The sequence below is a fragment of the Nomascus leucogenys genome, chromosome 25 (assembly GCF_006542625.1).
Source record: "Nomascus leucogenys isolate Asia chromosome 25, Asia_NLE_v1, whole genome shotgun sequence".
Lineage (NCBI taxonomy): Eukaryota > Metazoa > Chordata > Mammalia > Primates > Hylobatidae > Nomascus > Nomascus leucogenys.
The window spans coordinates 22,708,435-22,733,385 of NC_044405.1; the positions used below are offsets into that span (position 1 = coordinate 22,708,435).

Below are 24,951 nucleotides of genomic sequence, written 5' to 3' on the forward strand. Positions count from 1 at the left end.
TTCCACCTCCAAAATGCCATTGGAGTAGTATAGTCCAGCACCCATGTTTATAATCCCACATGTTCTTTGACCTTGACCAAGGTTTTAATGCAAAATTGACTCATCTGCTATTGGTTTTTACCTTCTTTTCAGTTTGTCTCCTTTAATATATATATGTTTTTTTTCTTTTTGAGACAGGATCTCACTCTGTTGCCCAGGCTGGAGTGCAGTGGCATGATCAGGGCTCACTGCAGCCTTGACTTCCTGGAATCAGGTGATCCTCCCACGTTAGCCTCCTTATTAGCTGGGACTACAGGCTGCACCACCACACCCAACCAGGTTTTTTATTTTTTGGGTAGAGATGGGGTTTTGCCATGTTGCCCAGGCTGGTCTCCAACTCCTGGGCTCAAGCGATCTACCTCCCTCTGCCTCCCAAAGTTCTGGGATTACAGGCATGAGCTGCTGTGCCTGGCCTAAAATGTTTTTGGTAAAGGGAAAATATAGCAATCTGTTATATGCTGGAATCAAAATTTTTCTACTAGATGAACTTTTGGGGAAATTTAGTATTCTGTTCTAAATTAAATGCCTTTTTCAAGTAATTACTGCTAATGAGCTCTTGTTTTTTCATGTTTAGGGTGGTTGATGCAGAGTAGTGCATATAGGGGCTAAAATCAGACTTAGACACTTGGGGGTTCTTGCATCTCTGTATTTTCTCACAGCTATTTCAGTGATCCTTAATGAGTGGCATCTTGGCATAGTGAACTTCAATGTGGGACCATAGTTCACAAACTGTGACCTTAGCCCAGTTAATCCTTCTGACCCTTGCTTTCCCTGTTGATGAAATGGAAGTAACACTTCCTACTTGTAGGGCTGTTAGGAGGTCAAATGTGTCAACGTCTATAAAGTGCCTTAGCCAAGTGGTTGGCGCATAGATAGTAAGTGTTGCACAAATGTTCATTTCCCCATAGTTTTACTAACCATTTTGGTGCAATATTCTTTATAAAGTCTTGTGTTTTTTGGCCTTCTTTTTTTTTTTTATTGTTTTTAAAGACTGTGACTGTTTTCTAGGGTTTTGAGGGGAGTGATAAATGTTCTGGGTTTTTAGGATTTCACTTGAAATCCTCCTATATAATTGCTTTTTCTCTGTAATGCTGCTTGATCATTTTATTGGAAATAGATTTTTTTTTCTTGTGTGTTAGGCATCAAAACTGATACTTCTATTTTCCCTTTGACTCCCTTGGCTATTATAATTCTAGAAAATTATTTCTCAAATTACTATATGGAAAAAGTACTTTCTTCTGTCACTTCTTTAATTCGTTAGCGTAAATGAGCCAAAGTTTATAAGAGAATGTTAGTTAACAGTGTATAAATTTTAGATAATGACATAAGTTTAATTTATGGAATCTAATTTTAGATCTAGTTTTTCTTGATTTCTATTTTGTAGCTTTTCTGTTGTTGCTTATTTTTAATGGGCATCTTCTGAGCTATCTTTTTAGATCCCGGTGTGCACTGTATTTTATCTTTTAATGTGGGCTAAATTTTGTAAATTGTGAAATATGTAAGAATTTATATAACATATAAAATGAAGTAATAAAAAACAACTTGGTATTTTCTCCCAGCTTAAGAAATGAGGTAGTACTTAACTAGTACTTTTGAAGCTCCTTGTATCATACTGATTTTTTTCATCTGCTACTTTTAATACTTCATACTACTATAGTTATTTTGAAATTAGATATAGTTTTTAGTTTGGTGTCATTACAAAACATTGTCACATTAGAGAACATATTGCACCTGCCATTTAGTTTATTAGCTCCTGGGTTAATCTGAACTTGCCTGTCATGCTGATGCATTCATTTCAGTCCCAGTCTTACATTCTGTATCTCTGTTGATTAGTATATATACATTTTTTTGGAGACAGTTTCCCTCTTGTTGCCCAGGCTGGAGTGCAATGGCACGATCTTGGTTCACTGCAACCTCTGCCTCCTGAGTTCAAGCAATTCTCCTGCCTCAGCCTACTGAGTAGCTGGGATTACAGGGATGCGCCACCACGCCCAGCTAATTTTTTTTATATTTTTAGTGGAGATGGGGTTTCTCTGTGTTGATCAGGCTGGTCTTGAACTCCCGACCTCAGGTGATACGCCCACCTCGGCCTCCCAGAGTGCTGGGATTACAGGTGTGAGCCACTGCTCCCGGCCTTGTTTTTTATTTTATTTTATTTTATTTTATTTTATTTTATTTTATTATTATTATTTTTTTTTTTTACAAATCTTAGTGCTTTTAATTAGGTGACTTTCTCCCCCACCCCTGCCTGTGGGATACAGACACCAAGAGACTAAGCTCAGTACCTACCTGAGTATACCATGTGTTTAACAGCCTGTGGAAATTGTCCTGTCCCTGAAGATATGCTGTAGATTAATTTTATGCAGTGATTTTAAGACAACGAAAAAAATGGTTTGTAAGTTTAACTTCAAAAAACCATGTAAGCTCAGTTCCTGGATTGTTCGTAGACCATCACATTGCCTTTGGCAAACTGAGCTAGAACATGCTGTAAAAGATTTGAGGATCATGAGAGGTTCCTGTGGTAAAGAGAGATGTTTGTCATTAGCATTTGATTGTTACTCCATAGTTTGTGAATGGCTCCATTTGTGAGGGAAATGATGAAAAATATACTCTATATTTTTCTCAAAAAAATGAAAATATAACTGTCTAGATTTTTAAGCTTCTTTAAGAAGAAAATCATATCTGTAGCTTATCTGCAAAGCACATTTGGTGTGTGGAATTATCTGCTTATTGTCATATAAAAACTCTGACCTCGTATTAACATTTTTGTTTTTGAAAAGTGACTAGCCTGAAGGAAGGATATATGGAATAATCACTAAGAGTCCTTATTTAAAGTAATCCAAGGTCAAGATTTTTGGAGTTTATTGTTACTCAGCATATGATGGTTTGGTTGCTGTGTAAGTCAGCAGAAAATTATGTAACTCATAGAGATACTTTAGGTGGCCTTTCAAATGAGTAATGATTAATGGATAATGTTTCAAAAAGGTGTCAGAAATTTTGATGTGTATTTCTTACCTTTAGGTTTTTAAAATAGTAATGAAATAATCTAATCTCTAACAATTTTTAATAAAGAATACTGACATCTTATTTGATTCTACTTATAAAGAACTTTTGTGTCAGTAATATCTACTTCTGTCGAAATTGGCGAGGTGTAAGTAGCATTGTAACATTTTCTGGGTGAAGAATATGATGTTGAGAGCCTAAAGGATTTGATTATATAGTTCATAGCTAGAGATTGAATTATATTTTCTTTCCCCATAGTTCATGTCATAATTTTAAAGACTGACCATTTTAGGGGAAAAATTATTAGAAAATGATGTCCTTCGAGTAAAGATGATCTTGATTCAGTTATTTTTACAAATAAAACTATTCTGATGCAGCACTCTAGTGTTCATTCATCCATCTAGTCATACACCCGCCACAGTATGATACCAGCTGGTTGTAGGTCTAGTGTTTAATGTAATACCATAACAGGCATTTGAATTGGAATGGTAGTTCTTCAGGAATGGAATCTGGAATATAGGCAAAGATTTCAGACACAATTCCTAATTTAAAAATAACTCATATTGTCTCTGAGGTTCTTTTCCAGTGAAGTGTTTAGTATTGCTGTTATTTGGAGTACAAAGTTGGAGCTTTTAAAGAACCTGGGAGTTCAAAAGTGTAAGGAGAGATAAATGAAAAGCAGAAATATTTTGAGGCAATAAGTATAGACTCAAATCTATATTATGACCCACTTGTAGCACCAGTTGGAATTCTACCAATAAGAGATTTATTTGGGCAAACTATAATGGTTGTTGGAAATTGCAAATCTTAGTGTGAATTATTTTAGTCCAGTTGGTTTCTTTCTTTTGCTTACCTGAAATGAACTATACTGAGGCAATAGGAGCTCTGTATAGTAATTTAGGAGTGTTTCCCTAAAACAACTTAGGGAAAAGGATTTAATATTAAGCAGGATGATTGGGATGACATGTGAAATTTAGGAATTGGAGGCATTGGGAGTTGAGAGGGTGCTAATAAAGGAAAACAGCTTATTTTAGAATTTGTCTGGAGGATGTAGAATTGAAGAAGTTTTGGTATTTCTTCTGCAGCGGCCCTGGTGCCCTTGACCAGGAACATCTCTTGGAGTCAGTAGTTTTCATGCGGCTGGCATAGGAACTTGGCCAACACATGCAGCATTGTTCTATTTAAAATATTCCTTGAATTAAATTCCACAGTATCAATTTAAAACATAAATTTTTCACTCAACTCCTTTAGAAGTTGGATTTTAACCCGTACTTGTCTTTACCTCTTCTGCTGATATCAGTTGACAACACTGAGATTACTTTCATTTTCCTGTAAGTCATTATGAATTTTTCTGGTCAACCATGAGTTATCAGTGGAAGCAATAAATAGGAAGTACTGTAAAAGAATTACAATAAAATAAGAGAAACCACTTGGAGAGCAAGAGGGCTTGTGGACTTAGGGGAGCAGTTGTGAGAAATGTCTCAGAACTTAATTTACAAATAACATTGGTAGATTGACATGTTTTTCCTATAAAGTAACTTTCATTATCTGTCTTAATAGTAAACTACTATGAAAGTGAATTCGTGTTCATCTTGATTTGTAAACTGATGAAAATTACAAAATGTGGAGTTTTTTTCCCCAGATAAATTGAATAGTGGAATATTCAGGTTTATTTGATACCTAGAAAATACCTGAAATTTTCCGTGCTGGTAGGCACATTTTGGAACTGTTTTTCCTTTCTCTGACAATTGAATATATTTTATATATAGTTGATTTTGATTATTGAAGACTAAGGAAAATTTATTTTAAGTAAGTTTAAATGTTAGGAAATGAATTTTGCAAATTTGCAGTAATTTTATTTTATATGTTTTGGGATTGTAGTTATGTTAGATATTCCTCAATTGGGGTAATTGTCTTGCATCATTATGTCTTATCATAATCTGTTTTTCTTCACACAGTGTTATAGTTTTGCCGCTGGACTCTTCCCTCCCTTCCCCCACCCCATCAGGATGATATGAGACTTGAAAGAAGACGATGCATACAGGTGACTCAAGTTTTGAAATACAGTAAAACTCTGGCTAAGAGAATGTGGGAATCGATGGTCTATTTTGAATGGGGGAGCTTTCTGATAAATAGCAGTTAGTGGGGGGAATTGTAGATCCGTAAATGCAAAGGTAGTTGGGCTATTTGTTAAACTTACTTTTGAACTCAGATTGATAATCAATGATTTATAGTGGTGTTATTACAAATACAGCATAGTAATTGCTAGCACTTAGGCTTTTCAAGAGGTAATATTTTGGTGGGAATTGGAATAATTCTGTTAATAATGTAAATAACACAGTCACCTTTATGGTTGAATGCATGTCTCCCCCAGAACTCTATTAGAATATGGCAAATCTTTTATGGGAGTAGGTGTTAGTAGGATATCATCAAAAAGACTGACAATTAAATTAAGGATATTATACCCATACATATGGTTTCTTAAAAAGATATGCTCTGGGATTTTGTTTATTTTTTCCTTGTTCCCAATATCCCTGCCTCCCATTTCTTTCCTTCCCACCCTCCCCCTCTTATCCTTTTGTCATTTGTATTTTTATACAGAAGAAGCAGTGTGAAGGCATTTTTGAAAGTATTTTTTGATTGCTCTATAATTAATTGAGGTGATCTTATACATGGGAAACTGGAGGCTATTCCATACGTGGCTATGTTCAAATTCCTGAAAATGTAGTGCAGCTAATGTATAAAGTGTTAATAACTTTTGAACTTAAATGTTCTTAAATTAGGCATATTATAAGGCATTTTGTTGAACTAAGTGACTTACATTTGAAACTCTGTCAGAGAGTATTTGATTATATTTATAAATGTTTGAAAATGTGATTGCTAACTGGAAAAGAAAATTTATATAAATTTTGAATTGATACCTAACAGATGCCTAATTATATCATTGGTGTAGTTTTTGTGATTGGTTTTTATTTTTGGCGATCTGGGTTTTGTCCAGAGGAAAAATAATCATTTTATGATTTTAAGATTTTAAAAAAATGTTTCGGTGTACCATTTTGTATGAAGAAATGTGCTTGAATATATTTATAAATTAAATTAGAGATTATATAATACTTTACATTCATGTAGAAGTCACCATTTTAAGACCGATGTTAATTCTTGTTTATGTCAAAGGTGATTGAGCAATAGTCTCTGTTACGCATCTATCATGCATGCACACAGGCTTGCACATGTATGTTTGCCTGTACATATTAGAGGTATGCCAGGTACACATTCTGGCTGAGTTGCTCACCGATTGTTAAAAGCAACATGATGCTGAAGCTGAATATCACCATCATAGAAAAACAAATAGGCATATTTACAGAAACATTTTTAGAATTTTATGCACATTTTTTTGTTGTCAGATTTTATAAGTTTGACCTTTTGGTGCAGGAACTATTTCTCAGCATTGTCAGCTCCTGGATTGCTCCTTGGGCGCTATACTGCACATTGGCTATACCAAGTAGATGCTCACTTTCGACTGAGGTCAGTAGAGGAACAAAGTATTTTTGGGGTATCTCATAGATATATCTATGAATATTACTGATTTTGGAGATTTTCTCTCATGAAATTTTGGAGTTGCAAAGTTTCTATTTATCCTCACAAGACATGGAGGGTTTCCAAATAGCTCTTTTTCTTGAAAGGCTTATGGTCTCAATGGAATGAAATAACTAATGAGTAAATACAGTTTATAGTTATCTAGTTAATTTTATGAATGCTAGAACACAAGAAAATTCTACAGATTAGATTTATGATAAAATCCAATCTCTTATTCAGCCTTGTATTCTTTAAAAATTATCAGCATTTATTGGCTTGGGAAAAAACCCAGGAAAGAAGATCTAGCTGTCTAATAAATATGTTAGCTGTTGGTGTATTCCCTTTCTACAGTTTGAAAGTTAATAATTGTTTTTGAACCTAAAATTAACAGCTTTCAGAATCATCATTAATTAACGTAGCAGTTTGGTCTTGTATTACTATGCACACATTTATTCGACTGACAGAATTTCAACACATTAAAACTCATGAGTAGATGTTCACTGAAAGTTGTTCCTAGAGAATGCTTACTCACATTTGAAAGCAAGTGGTCTGCTTTCTCCGGGCCTTGTTTTTACCCTCTGGCATTGCTCATGGTACTGGCTTTGTTATGTTGGTTAGATGTGGGAACTTACTCTCACCTTTTCCTTGATGAGGCACAGGTTCAGGGATGCTGGAAAGGACATTGAAGTAGGCCTTGGCTGATGGGCCTTTCAGAAGTGAACACTTGAGTAGGTTTTCAGAATAACTTTGTGAGGTGATGAATATGTTAATTGGCTTGATTGTGGTGATCATTTCATTTTGTAGATGTGTATCAAAACATCATGTTGTACACCTTAATATATATACAATTTTTATTTTCCAGTTATAACTCAATAAAGCTGATGGGAGGAGAGAAAAAAATAGTTTTACTGAACACTAGGCCAAAGTCAGACTTTGATGTATTTAGTCCTATGTGTCTATAGGTGTTCCTGTACTTGCTTAATTTGAGAATCTTTCTGCATGTTTTAAAATACAGTTAGAACATGAATGAGGTACATTTGGATTTTCTTTTGATTTTTGGAAGAACAAATGATTTGTTAACAAACATTTATTTGGTGAGCATTTGCTTTGTACCAGGTACTATTATAGGTGCTCTGCCTACAAGGATCCCTGAGCTTATGGATAACAAATAAATGAGGCAGTGGAGGTTTTTGATAAAGTTTTAAGACTCACCTATTGAATTCAAGGCATGCAGAGAGAAAGTAGAGCGCACTGTCTGAGTAATGACATTGACAGTAATGGCTTTACCTGTATGCAGAGGTTACCAAAATCTCTGCATCCCATTCTTCTCTTCTGAGCTCCACACTCAGGTAACTACTTCCTGGATGCCTCTCCTGCATATTCCCTCCTCCTCCCCCATTCAGTCCTCTTAGTAATGAGTGACATCATTCTACCCTAACACAACATCATTTGGGGAACCTAGGAACCACTCTTTGCCATTTTGAATCACAAGTAACCAAATTCAGTTTATTTAAGGTGTAGAATCACTTCTGAGATTAGATTTGGAAAAAGTACTGCCTCAGAGATTACCATGTATATGAACATAAAGACTTTTATATAAAGAAACCTGTGTAAACCAGCATTTCTTCAGTTTATTTGATTAAGGGACCTCCCTTCCCTTTTATTTTTGATTTATACCTATTAATAACATCCTGTGGACCATGATTTGGGAAAATCATGTTGGAAATAGAAGTGGCTGCCATTCTTTGTTTTGTTGAAATGAACTTTAACAACTAAAATTTTTTAAACAATAGTGATATACTAGTCACTTTTAAACGTGGAATAGTTCCAGAGCATACAGAGCTATCACTTTTTGAGGATGAATAAACATGGAAATTTATTTTTAAATGTGCTGATTTGTTCGTATTGTCTATGTCATAATTCTTATGCATACACTATATATATATATATATACTCATATATATGAATTTAAGTACTTAAAACCATTTGTGGCGGAGATTTAATTTTAGATTCTCTTAACTCATTTTAAAATGTGAATTTTGTAGGACAAAATTTTCGTATTTTCAGTGATCACAAATGGGGTGTATTCATTATACAAGAGTTAGAAATCAGATCTGTAAATTACAAAACCCCAACTTTTAAAATCCCATCATATGTGGGGTACCCTGGGAGAATGAAAGGGCATGTACATTGTAATATTCAGGAAGCTGTTGCCAGTTTGCCTCCCCTTGGAGTTGTTCTTCTCGTGGTCATGTGTGTCTGATCTTTTTCTTCGTCTGTGTCTCCTTCTCTAGCTCTCGTTCATGTCTCAACCCAAGCAGTTTGATTTTTTTCTTACTGATTCAATAAATTTATTTTTCTAGTAAGTTAAAAAGATAGTGGATTTGCTTTTGCACTCATGTTTTTACTTCTTGTTTATTAGATAATACAAAATCACTGAAAGAATTCTGAAATGTATAAATATATATAGATAAGTATAAGGAAACATATCTCAAGTTTTAGTGTCCTCTACAGTGTGGCACATTCCCTTCCAGTTTTTTTTCATGCCATTTTTTAATTAATTGAGATCATTTTGAATATTCAGGATGATGTGGTTGGGTAAGATCCATTTTATACTTGTATTGACTAACATATCATAAATGTTGCCCTACATCATCAAAAGCTAACCATAGTGATCTGCTGTTGCTTTGAACTTGGAGCAAATCCAGGGTATTCAGAATGCTTTTGAAGATAATTACTTTAGATATTTATTTTACAGTATGCTTATTTCCTAGTTAGGTATCTCTTATTTTTAGGCATTAAGTTGTTTTTTAAAGCACTAATATCTGTGCCTAATATTTGGCTGTAAAATTATTTTCTTATAATTGATTCCTAGGAGTCATAATGTTTGAAAAATTTTTAGGCTCTTGATACAACTTTTCAGAAAGCTGTTTGGTAATATGTACCACTCTGTACATTACAAGAATGTCTCTTAATTTATTTTTCTCAGCATTGAGTATTATAGTTAAATCTTCAACAGACAAAAAGAAGAATCTCTTATTTTGGAACAAATAAAGTAGTATTGTATATTTGGTGGAGGAAATAAATATAAGTGCTTTAGAAATGCATAAAGTAAAAAGAGACAGCCACTCCCCTTTTCCTAATAGTTTGGAGTCTGTCTTTCTAGCAAGTGGTTTTTGTTCAATACTTTTATGACATTTGCACATGTTGTTTACCAGTTTTATGTCCAGCTAGTCCGATAGTTCCTGAAGGTCAGGGGGTTAAGGCTTATCCTCTTTGTGTGCCCGGTGACTGTCTGGCAGGATTTCTGGGACACAGGAAGTGCTCAGCAAATGCAAAAAGAATAATTTTTGCCATCCTAATGGCATTTTTAATGCCTAAAAATAAGTATATTAATGCTTGCTTTAATACATTTGTTCAAGTGGTTTTAAGAGTTCCTTATTATTTTCCATTTCTTTTTATGTTTCATAGTTTTATTTATGTTTCTAAGTGGAAGCAATTAATAATGATTACATTATGTATGTGTCATATGAAAGAGCATTTGATATTTATAGAAAAAATGGTGGGAAATCTGAAGTAAGCCACAGCGTAAAATTGAATTTTTTACCTTAGTGTGTCTATTTAAGACCCAGGTAAAAGCAAATACGTTTATATTCATGATTTTGGATTTTAGGTGTACTTATAAAGTGTACCTTGAAAGAATGTCTGTGTTCTAGGAAGACGACAACAGAACATAGTTTTAAAATTTTCCCATTTTCCTCTAGAAGAGACAGAGTAACTAGCTCAGCAAAACCAAAATGTCACATTTAGCATCTGCAAGACTAGGTGAACAGTATCCCCACTGACTCACATACAAGTAAGTAGGTGAGAGTGAATGTTTGGTAACAAGACCTGTGTGGTATCAGCATTTGTGCAGAAGGAGCCATGAGGGTGTCTGATGGACCTGAGAATAGGAGAACCCCAAGATAACCAACAGAGGAGACTCACTGCAGTGAGAGACTTGCGGAAATTATGTTTGAGAAGAGCGGCTGGAACTGGAGATTGTTTTGAGTTCCCTGGAGGACACAATAAGTTCTGAAGGAGGGTTAGAGTCATTTGGTCCCTATGAACTCTCAAAACCAGTTGAAGCTGCATTCCCAGTCAAAGCCCTACACCAAGGAGACACTTCCGGGAATAGAATCCACATTAAACAAGATGGAGACAATGAGGGCAAAGGAAAAAATGTCAGATGAAAGTGGGAGAAGATAAAAGCACAGGAGATCTTATTCATGAATCTATATTTTGGGATCCTTCATGAAAACGGAAGAGAACTCTTACTGAAGTCAGAAAAGCTACTCCAGTTTCCCCAAAGTTTTTTATTTTACATAAAAACGAGCAGTGGACAGGGATCATAGTCAAAATCCCCACAGTTTTTATAAGAGAAAAGCATAAGGAGCAGAATATTATTACTGCAGACAATGAAAGCATGCCAGAAAGAAATGTCCACAAAATAAGTGAAACTATAACTTGTTTCAGAATAAACCCAGAGAAATTTAGAAAATGATACAAATACTAAAGCACAATGTAAATCTGAATAAGGAAAAATTAGAAAAGTGGTGAAACCCAGGAAAGAGAAGTAAAAGATAATTTAAAAAATGAAGCCTAAACAGAGTGGAAAAACACAATATAAAATTTCTCAAAAAACTGTTTAAGATGAATAACCGGCCTGGCGCGGTGGCTCACGCCTGTAATCTCAGCACTTTGGGAGGCAGAGGCAGGCAGATCATGAGGTCAGGAGATCGAGACCATCCTGGCTAACACGGTGAAACCCTGTCTCTACTAAAAATACAAAAAAAAAAAAAAAAAAAAATTAGCCAGGCGTGGTAGCAGGCACCTGCAGTCCCAGCTACTTGGGACGCTGAGGCAGGAGAATGTCATGAACCCGGGAAACGGAGCTTGCAGTGAGCTGAGATAGTGCCACTGCACTCCAGCTTGGGCAACAGAGCGAGACTCCCTCTCAAAAAAAAAAAAAAAAAAAAAAAAGATGAATAACCAAGAAGAAATGAAGAAAAATGAAGCATTCCAGAGAAAGCGACAGTTATTAAAGACAGGCAAAGAAGTTTCACCATACAAATAACAGGAGGCTCTGAAGAAGAACTAAAGCAATGAAACTTAGCAGATACTAACAATATAACTCAAGAAAATTTGTTGAAATTTGCTTTGCAGGTTTTTTTTTTTTTTTTTTTTTTTGAGACGGAGTCTCGCTCTGTCGCCCAGGCTGGAGTGCAGTGGCGCAATCTCGGCTCACTGCAAGCTCCGCCTCCCGGGTTCACGCCATTCTCCTGCCTCAGCCTCTCCGAGTAGCTGGGACTACAGGCGCCCACCACCACGCCCAGCTAATTTTTTGTATTTTTAGTAGAGACGGGGTTTCACTGTGGTCTCGATCTCCTGACCTCGTGATCCGCCCGCCTCGGCCTCCCAAAGTGCTGGGATTACAAGCGTGAGCCACCGCACCCGGCTTGCAGGCTTTTTTTTAAGAGATAGAGTCTTGCTGTGTTGCCTAAGCTGGAATGCCATGTGGCATAAGCATGGCTCATTGCAGCCTTGAACTCCTGGGCTAAAGCTATCCTCCTGCCTCAGCCTCCCAAGTAGCTAGGACTACAGGCACGTGCCGCCACACCTGGCTAACTTCTTTATTTTTATTTCTGTAGAGATGTGGTCTTGCTATGTTCCCTAGGCTGGTCTTGAACTGCTGAAGACCAGCCTCAAGTGATTCTTCCACCTTAACCTCCCAAAGTGCTGAGATTACATATGTGAGTCAGTCACCATCTTGACCTTTACTCACGTTTTAGTCTGCCTTTAAAATTTAAACATTCTCCAGCATCAATATTCTTCTATAGTGCTGTTTTAAATGACTAGTATTCTGCGAATTAGTTAATGTTTAACGGTTCCCATTTTTGCCAATTAGTTCATGAACAATGTTTAAGTGGATACTATTATGGCGTTTTTTTGTTTGTTCTTTGTGTATTGCCTTAGGTTCAATTCCTAGAAGTTGGAATTGTTAAGGTGAAGCATGTGTACATTTTAAAGCCTTTTGATATGTTATTTTCAAATACCTTTTTAAAGTACAGTTTATGCTTCTACCAGCTACACATCAGAATTTTTCTACACCTTAGGATCCTAGGTATTTTTAAAATGTTTGCCAATTCAATAGACAAAACATAACTCAATATTTAAATTTACATTTGCTTGACTATTAGACCGAGTATGTTTTTTGGGGGGTTTGTTACTCATGTTTTTTGTGAGTTTCCTTTTATCATTCTTTGTTGATACTTCTTTTGGGTTTTAATTTTTTTTCTTAATTTACCAAAGTTTCTCATTGAACCCTTGCTAGATGCCAATAACTATTCTAAATTATTTACAGGTATTAACTTACTTACTCCTAATGATAACTCTGGTACAGGTACTGTGATTGACCCAGACAGAGGTTCGGTAGCCTGCCCCAGGTCACACAGCTAGTAAGGGATGGAGCTGGGGAGCAAATACAGGCCTGTGAGTTCCTCCTCTTGATGATCATGCTTTTGATTTTAGGGTTACTTACTGTTACTTATTGCTGGTACATTTTCCAGTTTGCATTTGTCTTTTGTTCATGGTGTCATTTTATACAAGAGCTTTAACTTTTTGTATGGGAGAACTAAGTTTTATTTATTAGTGTAATGCCTCAAACATAACAGATTTTCAAATCTGTGTGTTGAACAAATGAGAATGAACCCATCAGCAGTCTGTTGATGGTGATGACCTTTTATGTAGTGTAATATGTATCTCCTTTTAAAGGGATTCCCAGGGCTTCATAAATGATTTGCTCTTTGGTTTCTATTAGGGATAGTAAGCTTATCTGTATTAGCTCTTCTAGAAAGTTTTTTATTTTTTTTAAATTTTTTAAATTTTTTTATTTTATTTTTATTTTTTATTTTTTCGAAACGGAGCCTTGCTCTGTCGCCCAGGCTGGAGTGCAGTGGCGCAATCTCGGCTCACTGCAAGCTCCGCCTCCCGGGTTCACGCCATTCTCCTGCCTCAGCCTCTCCGAGTAGCTGGGACTACAGGTGCCTGCCACCACGCCCGGCTAATTTTTTTTTGTATTTTTAGTACAGACGGGGTTTCACTGTGGTCTCCATCTCCTGACTTCGTGATCCGCCCGCCTCGGCCTCCCAAAGTGCTGGGATTACAAGCGTGAGCCACCGCGCCCGGCCTGGAAAGTTTTTTAGATGTAATCACTGCTTTTAAAAGGAACATGTGTTCTTAAACAAGTAAATAGGAGTTGTGAAGAATGTATTTATTGATAATGATTTGAATTGTAGATTCAAAGTGAAATGAAATAATTTCACTCTAGGAATAATTTGATGGGATTTGTTTTTTGTATTTTTAGAAAATTATAGATTTGGCCATTGTTTAAAAAGTTTTGAATAAATTTTGGCTAAGTGTAAGAAGATTCTTTGATAGGAAAACTAAAACTACAAAACTTGATATGAAAAGTTATCATTGCTTAACTTTTGGATAGTGTAGATCAACTCCTCAAAAGGTGAAATTTAAGATTTTACTTTTCTCGAATTCCTGACCTCAGGTTATCCTCCTGCCTTGGGCTCCCAAAGTGCTGAGATTACAGGTATGAGCCGCCGTGCCCGGCCAAGATTTTACTTTTCTTTAAGCACTCTTTCTCCTCTTTTCTCTGGTGGTGAATACCAGGCTACTTAACAGTGCCTTCTTAGTTTGGCCTCTGTATTCCTTACTTTAGTCTTTTAAAAAAGTGTAGAGATCCATATTGCTAATGGATATACATTAGAGAGAAACACAAATAAGTTCATTTTAATTTTTATAAACCGTCCACAAAATATATTCCATGGAATCAGATACTCAGAAAGATACTCAAGATGTAAATATTTGTGTTGTTAACACAAATCCAGGTCTGCTTTGTATAAAGTTCCCAAAGCTTAAAAAACATTGTTGAGTACTTGCTGTTTTTGTAACCTACTGGTTACAGCCAACTCTTTCCTCTCCTACTGCTGGTAGTAGTATTCTTCAGGCCATTTGTATTAGTCTATTCTTGCACTGCTATAAAGGAATACCTAAGACTGGGTCATTTATGAAGAAAAGAGTTTTAATTGGTACACGGTTCCACAGGCTATACATGAAGCATGGCTAGGGAGGCCTCAGGAAACTTAGAGTCTGGTAGAGAGTGAAGGGGAAGCAGGCATGTCTTACGTAGCCCCAGCAGGAGGAAAAGAGAGAAGCGGGAGTGCTACACACTTCTAGACAACCAGATCTCGCGACAACGAACTCACCATCGTGAGAACAGCAAAGGGGGAGGTGTGCCCCTGTGATCCAATCACCTCTCAAGAGGCCTCTCCTCCAGCATGGAGAATTACAACTTGACATGAGATTTGTGTGGAGACACATATCCAAAACATAATCACCCTGCTTAGCCGATATTGTTAAATTCAGACTTGTTCTTTTATATTAAGCATCAGTCAATTTACATGCTTATGTTAATAAAATTTAATCCATTCTGGAAGTAAAAGAATGAAATGTCAGTTTTCCTTTTCCTCGTTTCCACTTACAGGGGTAACCCCTTTTACTATTTTCCATTTTAAAATTCTTCTGTTGGTTGCCTCCATGACTTTTAATACATTAATATGTCTGTAGCTGTGTTTTACTATTTTAAAAAACTATTGAAAAATGAAACCAGATAGCTCTCAGTGCTACCTCTTTTCCAGCCAGTTTCTCCCTATCCTCTTTTAAAGTTTTTCAGTTGATTATTATTAAAATTTTATAAAAGTAATTTAAACCTCGTTCTTGGCCATCAGTTTTAGACAGTTTCTCTTGATTTCTCAAGATTTGAAATGAGAGCTTTAGAGCCCTTTATATTTCTTTTTACCTCACAGCTGTTACCCACCAGACAGTTACTTCCAGCTTGTATATAGGTATATTCACTTACACATCTTTCACTTAATTGAATTCTTTATTTTTGTCTTAGAATCTTCTGAATATTGAAAACAGAAAACTATACTGGAAGAACGTAGTGTATTAAGACTCATGGAGAGGGAGATGTGATACTGTGTCACTAAGGTCGTTCCAGTCATAGGAGAAATGTTACCACTGGATTGAGGTCTGGTACATTTTAAAAGATGATTTAATTCTATGATATGTGTTCAACTTGCACTACAATAGTTTTTACTTTCACCTTTGTTCCATGCACAGCACAAATACCTGGGAACCCTTATTGCCCAACTCAAGAGCCAGAGTCCTCTGTCATCATTTTGCCTCTCTCCTAAGTGAGAGGACTGAGTTGCAGACTTGGTGTTTGTGGGTGAGGCATGTGGACTGACAGGCAGGCTTCAGTTTATTTAGTGAGTGTGAGCCCTGGCAGGAAGATTCTCTTTCTCTGCTTGCCAGGTTGAGGAGGCCTCATTAAGCAGTTTGAACTTGTGGTTTTGGCGTGTCTAGTCCTGGTGCAGATGGCTTGGTATCCTCACAGGCATTTCTTTGGCCTCACCTTTGGGGTCACTGTTCACTTGTGTTCGAGTGGCTGGGACTCAGTAGGTTCACTGGAGTAGGTATTTCTTTAGAGCCACTGGCGGAGGCTGATCATGCGGCAGATAGTTGTTTGGTATCAAGCCAACCTCTCCCCTTCTTTCTACTCCAGTTTTTCTTTACCACCCAGAATGGCATCTGCCACTTCTGCTCTGGTTCCTGGTCCCAGCTTTCAGCTCTAGATCTTTTTGACATTCCTTAAATTATTAGTATGATCCCAGTTGCCTTTTCTTGCAGAAAACTGACAAAATCTTTGATTCACTGGTATGTCTCCATCCCATGCTTTATTTTGTGATCTTTCACTGCTTGTTTCGGTGGATGATATAGAGGAATATAGAGGATAAGAACAATATGTTTACTCTATCCAGTGTTCTAGATTTTCTTGTTAGAAGCACCCTCCTTCCCAGCTTGGGAAAACTTGAGCTGCTAGGGTGGCTGTTGGCTCCTTGGCTTGCTGTTAGTTTTAAAGGATTGTTTTCAGTCACACTTGAATTGTAGCTATCCTTGGTTCTCTTTTTACCAATGAATTCTGGTAGTATGTTTTAAGAGCTGGGTGGCCTTCCTGGCCTTTGTAAACATTTCCTGCAATGCCTGGCTTTAGTGAGCTACGAAGTTGCCCATTGGAGATGAGGCTCTATTGAAAGTCAGCACCTGTACTTCACTCCCTGCCTTTGTGACTTTGGGTTTCGACTGGGTGTTTGGAAGCACTGTTTCTTCTGTCCTTGACCTTGTTCCACATGTTTTACCCATTATCTCCTGTGAGCAGGCACAGGGCCTTTCGTTGTCACCTGGGCTTCAGCTGCTTTGAGGATGACTAGCTATCCCTTGCAGGTGCTTCCCACCAAGGTTCTTGAAAGGGAAGTTTTTGTAATGTTCATTTTTTTAAAAAGTTAGACCAACTATACCCCCTAAACTTAAGTCTGCTTGTTTTCATATGACATAGAAATTGATACAAAAATACTTCATGTAGTTTGTGTAGATGAAGTTGCTTAAGATGACGCTTACTGTACTATTTTGTTGTCTTGATAAGTACAGTACAAAAACGTTTTTAAACCCTAAAGTTAATTTGCAAGAATGTTTTTGTTTTGACAGTATACTATCTATTATAACTTTTAGCTGAATAAAATCTTAACAAGTCAACTTTTATATTTTCATGATATCTAAATGAGGGAGCAAAAGTATATTTAGTGTATGACAATATACTGTCATATACTGAATTTTCATAATGATCTAGGAGGCTGTTTTGGGAAGGGAGGGAGGAAGAGGATGGCACTGTTCTCCATATGTGAGTTAGTTGATTCAGAAGAGTAAAGAGTAGTCCAATAGTCCAATATTTAAAAATTTATGTCTATAATCCAGATTTAAATACCAGTTTACCTTCTAGCTTTATAAACAGTCTTAATGAGAAGTAGGGGACAAAAAAGAAGGAGGATCGCCCTTAGGTTAGAGAATAGAAATATCTGCTTAACGTTTTTATGAAAGATGTCCAGCAAAACTGTGGTGGCAGCCTCACTTTAGAGAATGAGGTATTAAAAACTTGACCAAGGTAGTCATGCCAGACTTTGAGTATTTTTCCAAGTAAGATGGCTTCAAATTGAAAAAAAAAAATTTTATCCACTTGATGTTTTTCAAAACTATAAAGCTGCGTTCTATTTCTACCTAAAATATAAAATTGTTAGTATGGTATGATTTGTCATTTGAGATGATCTTGGCTAATACATTACTGGGCATAATAATAGCTATTACACATTGAGAGGATAGAGGCTGTTTCTGTGTCTCAAGCATCATTAACTGCAGATAAAAAAAAGTTAACAGTTATTCTAAATATATTTCTTATAGGGGAGAAAATGTAATCAGCATATTGTATGTTTTAGTCTGGTGTGGTGGTGCAAGCTTGTAATCCCAGTTACTCGGGAGGCTGAGGCAGGAGAATAGCTTGAACCCGGGAGGCGGAAGCTGTGGTGAGCCGAGATCACGCCATTGCACTCCAGCCTGGGCAAAAGAGCAAAACTCCATCTAAAAAAAAAAAAGTTAATGATTAATTGTATACTTAGAAAACTTACTTTCTTTACTAGGATTCTAAATATATATATATTTATGTAATGAAGATTTTAGTAAGTTAACTATTTTAAAACATGTTTAATGTTTAATTTCTGATTCTAAAAGTAGTACTTTTTGGTAGTTTCCTAAACTCCATAATTTAAGTAACTTTAAAAAGAATCGATGCTAAGCTAAACATTTAAATTGAGGATTATCCCAGAGCATCTGTCACTAGGCAGATGATGTTTCCTTATGTCTCTACTCCCCAAAGGAAAGTAGGAGTGCCAAGTTTTTAATATTTGTCCCTTTCAAGAAGGGGAAAGTTTTGTGATAACGAAAAATGTTTAAGAGGTGGACCAGGAAACAGTCCCTCTTGACATGGAAAATGCCCAGGCTGAGTTAGGATTGCTTTATCAATATGGAGGGAATAAGAGCCTGGGAGAACAAACCAAAATATTAAAGATTCATGGGTAAGAGTATGAATGAAATTGGTTTTAAAATCTTTCCCTTTTATTTCTCTCTTACCTTTATCCTTCGGAATTAAAGGAGGCTAATACAGGTTCCAAGTAGTTCAAAAACGTACCAAAAGTTGTCAGGAGTTTAAAGGGCTGAGATTGAGTCTTTCAGGGAATGGATTAAATACTTTGGGTTAGAGAGTGATTTTCAAACCTGTCTTAAGCCTTGGCTCATAGTGTGTAGATGATAGTATGGTGAATGATCCTGAGCTAATCTCATGAAAGCTTACATTTAAATAAATTTTCATATGGACAAGAAACCAAGAGACATTGATGTGTGACTAAAATATTGATTATTCATGGATACTGCGAGAGCTTTGCTTTTTATCTGTGGGATCTTACGCATTATGTTTCTAAAAATATAGTTCTTTGTTTATAGGATGGGGGGTTAATATTAGATTATTTTTAAGTTTCCTTCTAGCTTTAGAGTTATTGATCCTTTTTCTGACTTTTAGAACGTGACTTTTCCAGTCTTGGTTTCATTGGACTTTAACGGGTTCCAGAATTCCTGAGTAGAGAGAACATGGGAAGAAATTAAGGGACAGATGTGGGTGATGGGTGCTTAGAGATAGTGGAGAAGTGGCTTTAGGAGAAGAGAAATCGTAGTGTTAGGGATAGGACCAGCATGCTCTTCTGTTGGATTCTGATGCTTGAAATCTACTCTGTCTTAATGAAATATACTTTACAAATGCTAGACGTCTTTCTGGAGACGTTCATAGGCACTCTGTGGAAAAATATTTAAAAATCACAAACTTTTTCATGATGTGGAATGAATCTGTACTCTATTTAGGAGGAGATAATTACTAGGCTAGGTGGGACAAGTTGATCTATTTTAAAATAAAATTGTATCTTTTATAAGGCACAAATGGGAACTGTGTCTCCTTGACATGTTTCAAAGCATTTCTCTGAATATGTGAGATTAAAGAAACTCTCAACCACTCAGAATTGTCAGAACACTGATGTTCTTTAAAACTATCTTTGTAGCTGTTAGTATGTACTGACACAGTTGAAGTTTTTAATGTTTTATTCATTATTAGACATTTTGCATATGAATGTAATGTGTTTTATTTACAGTTAGATCTTAACTGAACTTGGTTCCCAGATATGAGTATTATTTACTTGGTCTCAGTCTTCATATTTTAAGCTCTATAGGTTAATACTTAATTGGGTTTTATTTTAAAATTATTTTTGAAGCTTTATATTAAAGTTTGTTGTAATAAACCAAATGTTCGTTTTCCTCCACCTGGGAATGCTTGAGACTTCAGTGAGCCACGCTTTCTGTTAATGCCCACCTCTTGAGTCTTTCCATTATAGAATAAAAATGCTTTGTGTGATTTCTCTAAAATGTAATGTTTGAGAATCTATTTTAATGTATAGAAAGACATTTACATAATGCTTTTGAGTAGGTGGGGAAAAAAGTTGAGATGTTGATGGCAGCATCTGTTAGAAAAACTCCTGTGTCTATATAGTAAAAAGTTAAAATTACAACAAATGCACTAATTTAAGTGTGTTCTGCATGTTATTCCATGGGATCGCCTTTGGAGTAAAGTAGAATATGTTTCTAGTCCTTTATAGTTGCTGTTAATTTTGTTCTAAACCTGAAAGTGTTAACAGCAAGTTGAAAATGTGACAAAGCTCAATTTCATTTCTTGTTTATTGCTTGTTTTCCTATTGGACAATTGGAAGTAGCTTTGCCCTGGCAACTAAAATGGGCTATTTGCATAACCTAGTTTGATTGGCTAGCATCCTGACTAACAGTTCCAATCATATGGTGTCGGTTTAGTGGTAGGCTATGCTAATTAGCTGCTGTTGCTGGGGTTCAGGGATGGTTTCTGTGTGCTGTTCTGCTGCATTGTGTTGCCTGGTGAGAGACATTGATAAATGAGCGTTTAATGATCTGCAGCAGTTCCCACTCACTGCGGGCAGGCGGATTTTAGAACAGAAGTGGAAATAAGGCTTTAATTGCTCTGTTAAATAACTGTAACCAAAATATGTGTATTACATTTTAGAAGTTACGTTGTATGAAATCTTTAATTAAATACTTTATAACACACAAGGAAAATACTTTAGCTTTGTCTCTTAAAGTATAACTCAGGTAGCAGCACTATGCACAGGTTTCCTAAAACTGTGAAATTGATCATTTTTTTCAGATCAGAAATAGTACCCTTGTAGTAAGTAGCATGCTTGATTTTTCTTTGACCTTTTATAAAGATACATGTTTGTGTTTAATAAAATGTTGCAAGCTTTTGGGCAGAATTTATCTTGTACTGCCTGTGTAGTCTAGCAAATAAGAGCATAAACTTGAATTCCCTGTTCTTGTTCTTCTTCTGTTGAATTTGAAGATCAGGTTGTTATTCACTACCTCCTGCTATTATTACTTTTCTAATTGAAGTCAGATGTTTTAACTGTTGCTTGTACCGTTATGGTTGGTTTATGTGAAGTCTTTATTGGTACTGTCAGGTGGTAGGTTCTGTAGGAAAAAAAAAATCAGTTCTTTGTTCAAGGAACATGAGGTGAAGAATAAATACATGTGATGTTAGATTAAAAATGCAAGATGACCATATGGAAAAGTGCTGTAAGGATTTATCTGGAAGGGTATAGGGGAAAAAAATTCTCTAGGCCTTTTTATGATAGGGACATGGGAAATGGATTGAGAGTCTGGGAAAGGGTTAAAGAGGAAGCCCATAGAATTTGTGTTAAGGTTTTAAATATCACTTAGGATTCAAACAGCTAGAGAGTAATAAGAAGAAAGAACATTTTAGGGTGAGGAATAGATGAGCAAAAGTAATGTTTCTGGTATTCAGTTGTCAAATGTAAGTGGTCACAGTGATCAAGGACTCTGGGGCCTTAGGTGTATCAGTGTGCCCCAGCTTCCAGGCAGGCTTGTGTCATTCCCTTGAAATAAGACCTGGTGTTTTACTGTCCAGCTAGCATCATTTTTGGCTTTTTGTCACTTGGTTTTGTTGGAAGCAGGGCTCTTCACTTTTTGTGTCTGATGGTTAAAGCATAGGGCTCTTTTGCCTTCTTTTGTCCCTCCTATTGGCCCTAAAGCATTGAAACATGGATGCCAAAAATAATCCATGTGAATTTAGATGTTTGTATTAAATTTTCTATAAAGTATATCCCTTTAATTGTTCTGGCCTTTATTTAAGAGCATAGTAAAAGTAGACAAGCTAACTGGACAATCTTACAGACTAGTAAAGAATGAAAACCAACATTAAACCATAACATTTGATTCTTAATCACATGTTCCCAGGCATATATACTGAACATGTATTCTAAAATAAATTTACAGAAATGCTTTATTCAATCAGAGTCAGAGGGGACCTAGATTCAGAATTTATAATTTAACAGAGGTGGATATGTCTTTACATAACTATATGACATGGTGGAATATCGAGTATCCATGCTGTAAGAGAGGTGGAAATTCAGAAGAGGGAGCAATTTTTGGATTGGGACTAGGAAAAGATTCTTGGTGAAAATGGTATTTCATATGGTCTTGAGGAATGGGCAGTATTTTAACAGGTGATGTTTGAAGGCTACAGGGTGTGGAAGATGCTGTCCCAGTTGAAGATGGGGGCCTGTTTGAAAATTGCATTTACTAAGGAGATGGTAGAGGAGACTATGTTGTTGAGGGCCCTAACTGGCGGATAATATAGACTTTGAAGTTTTTCTTGTAAAAAGTGGGGGATTTTTGAATTTTTTACAGCAGTGGTTCACAATGTATTTTTTAAAAACACATGCCCTCCATGAATGTTTACAAGTTTCAAAATAGACATTTCTTTGATTTTTAAAATGTGAAAATGTGGTATTGAGTAATTCCAAGGGGTTTTTGAGTTGCCATCATCTAAAATGAGATATGTTGTAGGAGAAGCAGATTTTTTTGTGGAGTGGAGGGAAGGGATTGATTGTACTTAGAGTCAGGTTTTGAATGGGTTAAAAAATTTTTAAAACAGCTTTATTGTGTTATTGGCATACAGTAAACTTCACATAATTGAAAGTATACAATTTGATGGATTTTGACAAGTATTACTTGGGAAACTTTTACCACGAGTCAGATAATGAAGATTTATTACTTCACTTTTTCCAGAATTTTATATAAACAGGATTATATATGTTCTTTTTGCCTGGTTTTAGTTCTTTTGAGAGTCATCTGTGTTGTGATACCTATCAGTAGTTCACTGTTTTGATTGCTGAGTAGTATTTCGTTGTGTATATATACTTTGGTTTATCCACTTACCTGTTGAAGGACATTTGGGTTGTTTCTAGTTTTTGTCTATTACAAATAAAGATGCTATGAATATTTTTGTACAACTTTTTGTATGGACATATGTTTTTATTTCTCTTTATTTCCTAACACTGGAGCGACTCCATCATGTGGTGGGTATATGCCTAACTTTTAAAGAAAGTGCTAAATGGTTTTACAAGGTAGTTGTAACATTTTACATTTTCACCAGCAGTTCAGGAGAGTTTCAGTTGCTTCACATTTTGCCATATTTGGTGGTCAGCCTTTTTAATTTTAGCAATTCTAGTACTTGGGTAGTGATATCTCATTGTGTTTCCCTGTGATTAATGTTGTTGAGCATCTTTGTATGTACTTTTTTGCCCCCTGTATGTCATGTTTGGTGAAGTGTTTGTTCAAATCTTTTGTCATTCTTTTTTCGGTTATTGAACTTCTAGAGTTCCTTATACGTTTGATACAAATCCTTTATCAAATACATGATTTGCCAAGCTTTTCTCCTAGTCCATGGCTTGTCTTTTTAGTCTCTTAAAAGTGTCTTGAAGATCTGATGTTTTAAATTTTTATGAGGCCTAATTTATCCATTTGTTCTTTTATGAAAGCTGCTTTTGGAAAGTTTTTGCATAATTGTCCCACGATCAAAAACTTTTTTGCCTATGTTTGTTGTTTTTTTTTTTTTCCCCACTAGATTTTACAGTTTTAGGTTTTATATTTAAGTCTATGGTCCATTTGGAGTTAATATTTGTTAATAGTGTGCTGCAAAGTATAGATCAAAGATTGCCTTTTTTTGCAAATGGATATTCATTTATTGTAGAACCATTTTTCAAAAGGACTGTCCTTTCTCCACTGAATTGCCTTTGCACCTTTGTCAAAAATCAGTCTTCCGTATATGTGTGGGTCTGTTTGTGGACTTTCCATTCTGTTCCATTAATCTATTTGTCTGTCCTGATACCAATGCCATATTATGTTGACCTACTGTGGCCTTAATAATAAGTAATGCAATCAGATAGTTTTAATTCTACAACTTTCCTCTTATTCAAAGTTTTTATAACTGCTCTAGGTCTTTCGCATTTTCATATGAATTTTCAAATCAGTTTGCTAATTTCTTCAAAAAAGTCTGCTAGGGTGTTGATTGGGGTTGTGTTGAATATATAGATAATTTCAGAAGAATTGATACTTTAACAATATTGATTCTTTGGACCCGTGTACGTATGTCTATTTAGCCCTTTCTCTCATTTTTCTAATTTTCAGTATGCAGTTTTTTCATGTATTTTGTCAGGTTTATGCCTAAGTATTTCATATTTTTGTCACTATTTTAAGTGGCTTTTAAATTTCAGTTTCTGATGTATAGTTACAGTACTAGCACATAGAAATACAGTTGATTTAAATATATCCTTGTATTCTGCAACCTTGCTAAAATCACTTATTAATGCAGCTTTTTGGTTAGGTTCCATTACATTTTCTATCTAGATAATCACATTGCCTATGATGAGAGACAATTTTGCTGCTTTCCAGTTTGGTTACCTTGTATGTATTTCTTTTTCTTGCTGTACTATGTTGGCTCCAACCTCTATGGAATATGAAATATATATGGAACATAGACTACAATGTTGAATAGAAGTAGTGAAAGAGGACATTCTGTTTTGTTCTTTATGTTAGAGGAACAAACAGTATGTTAGCTGTAGAGTTTTTTGTCAGTGTCCTTCATCACAAGGGTCCCCAAACCCCCGGTACTGTCTGCCGCCTGTTAGGAACTGGGCCGCACAGCAGGAGGTGCCGAGCACTACCACCTGAGCTCCGCCTCTTATCACATCACCTGAGGCATTAGACTCGCATAAACATGCACATGCAGGGGATCCAGGTTGCGTGCTTCTTAAGAGAGTCTAATGCCTGATGATCTGAGGTAGAACAGTTTTTCATTCTGAAACCATATCTCCCCCCATGGAAAAACTGTCCTCCATGAAACCAGTC

The 24,951-nt window shown here is 35.9% G+C and overlaps 1 protein-coding gene across 5 annotated transcripts in view; it reads left to right on the forward strand.

Moving 5' to 3' along the window:
* The window catches only part of DYRK1A (dual specificity tyrosine phosphorylation regulated kinase 1A), a 148,085-nt gene that overhangs the window by 48,139 nt on the left and 74,995 nt on the right, over positions 1-24,951 (forward strand). For 2 of the 5 annotated variants that reach the window (XM_030806386.1, XM_030806385.1), the window contains exon 2: positions 5,001-5,086. The exons of 1 other annotated variant lie outside the window; for it this stretch is intronic. In XM_030806386.1, coding sequence (XP_030662246.1) covers positions 5,077-5,086 — 10 coding nt within the window. In that variant the 5' untranslated portion in view covers positions 5,001-5,076. Of the gene's footprint in view, positions 1-4,871; positions 5,087-6,483; positions 6,568-24,951 lie in introns of those variants that run through there. 2 more of the 5 variants (XM_030806384.1, XM_030806387.1) reach the window with 2 other exon arrangements.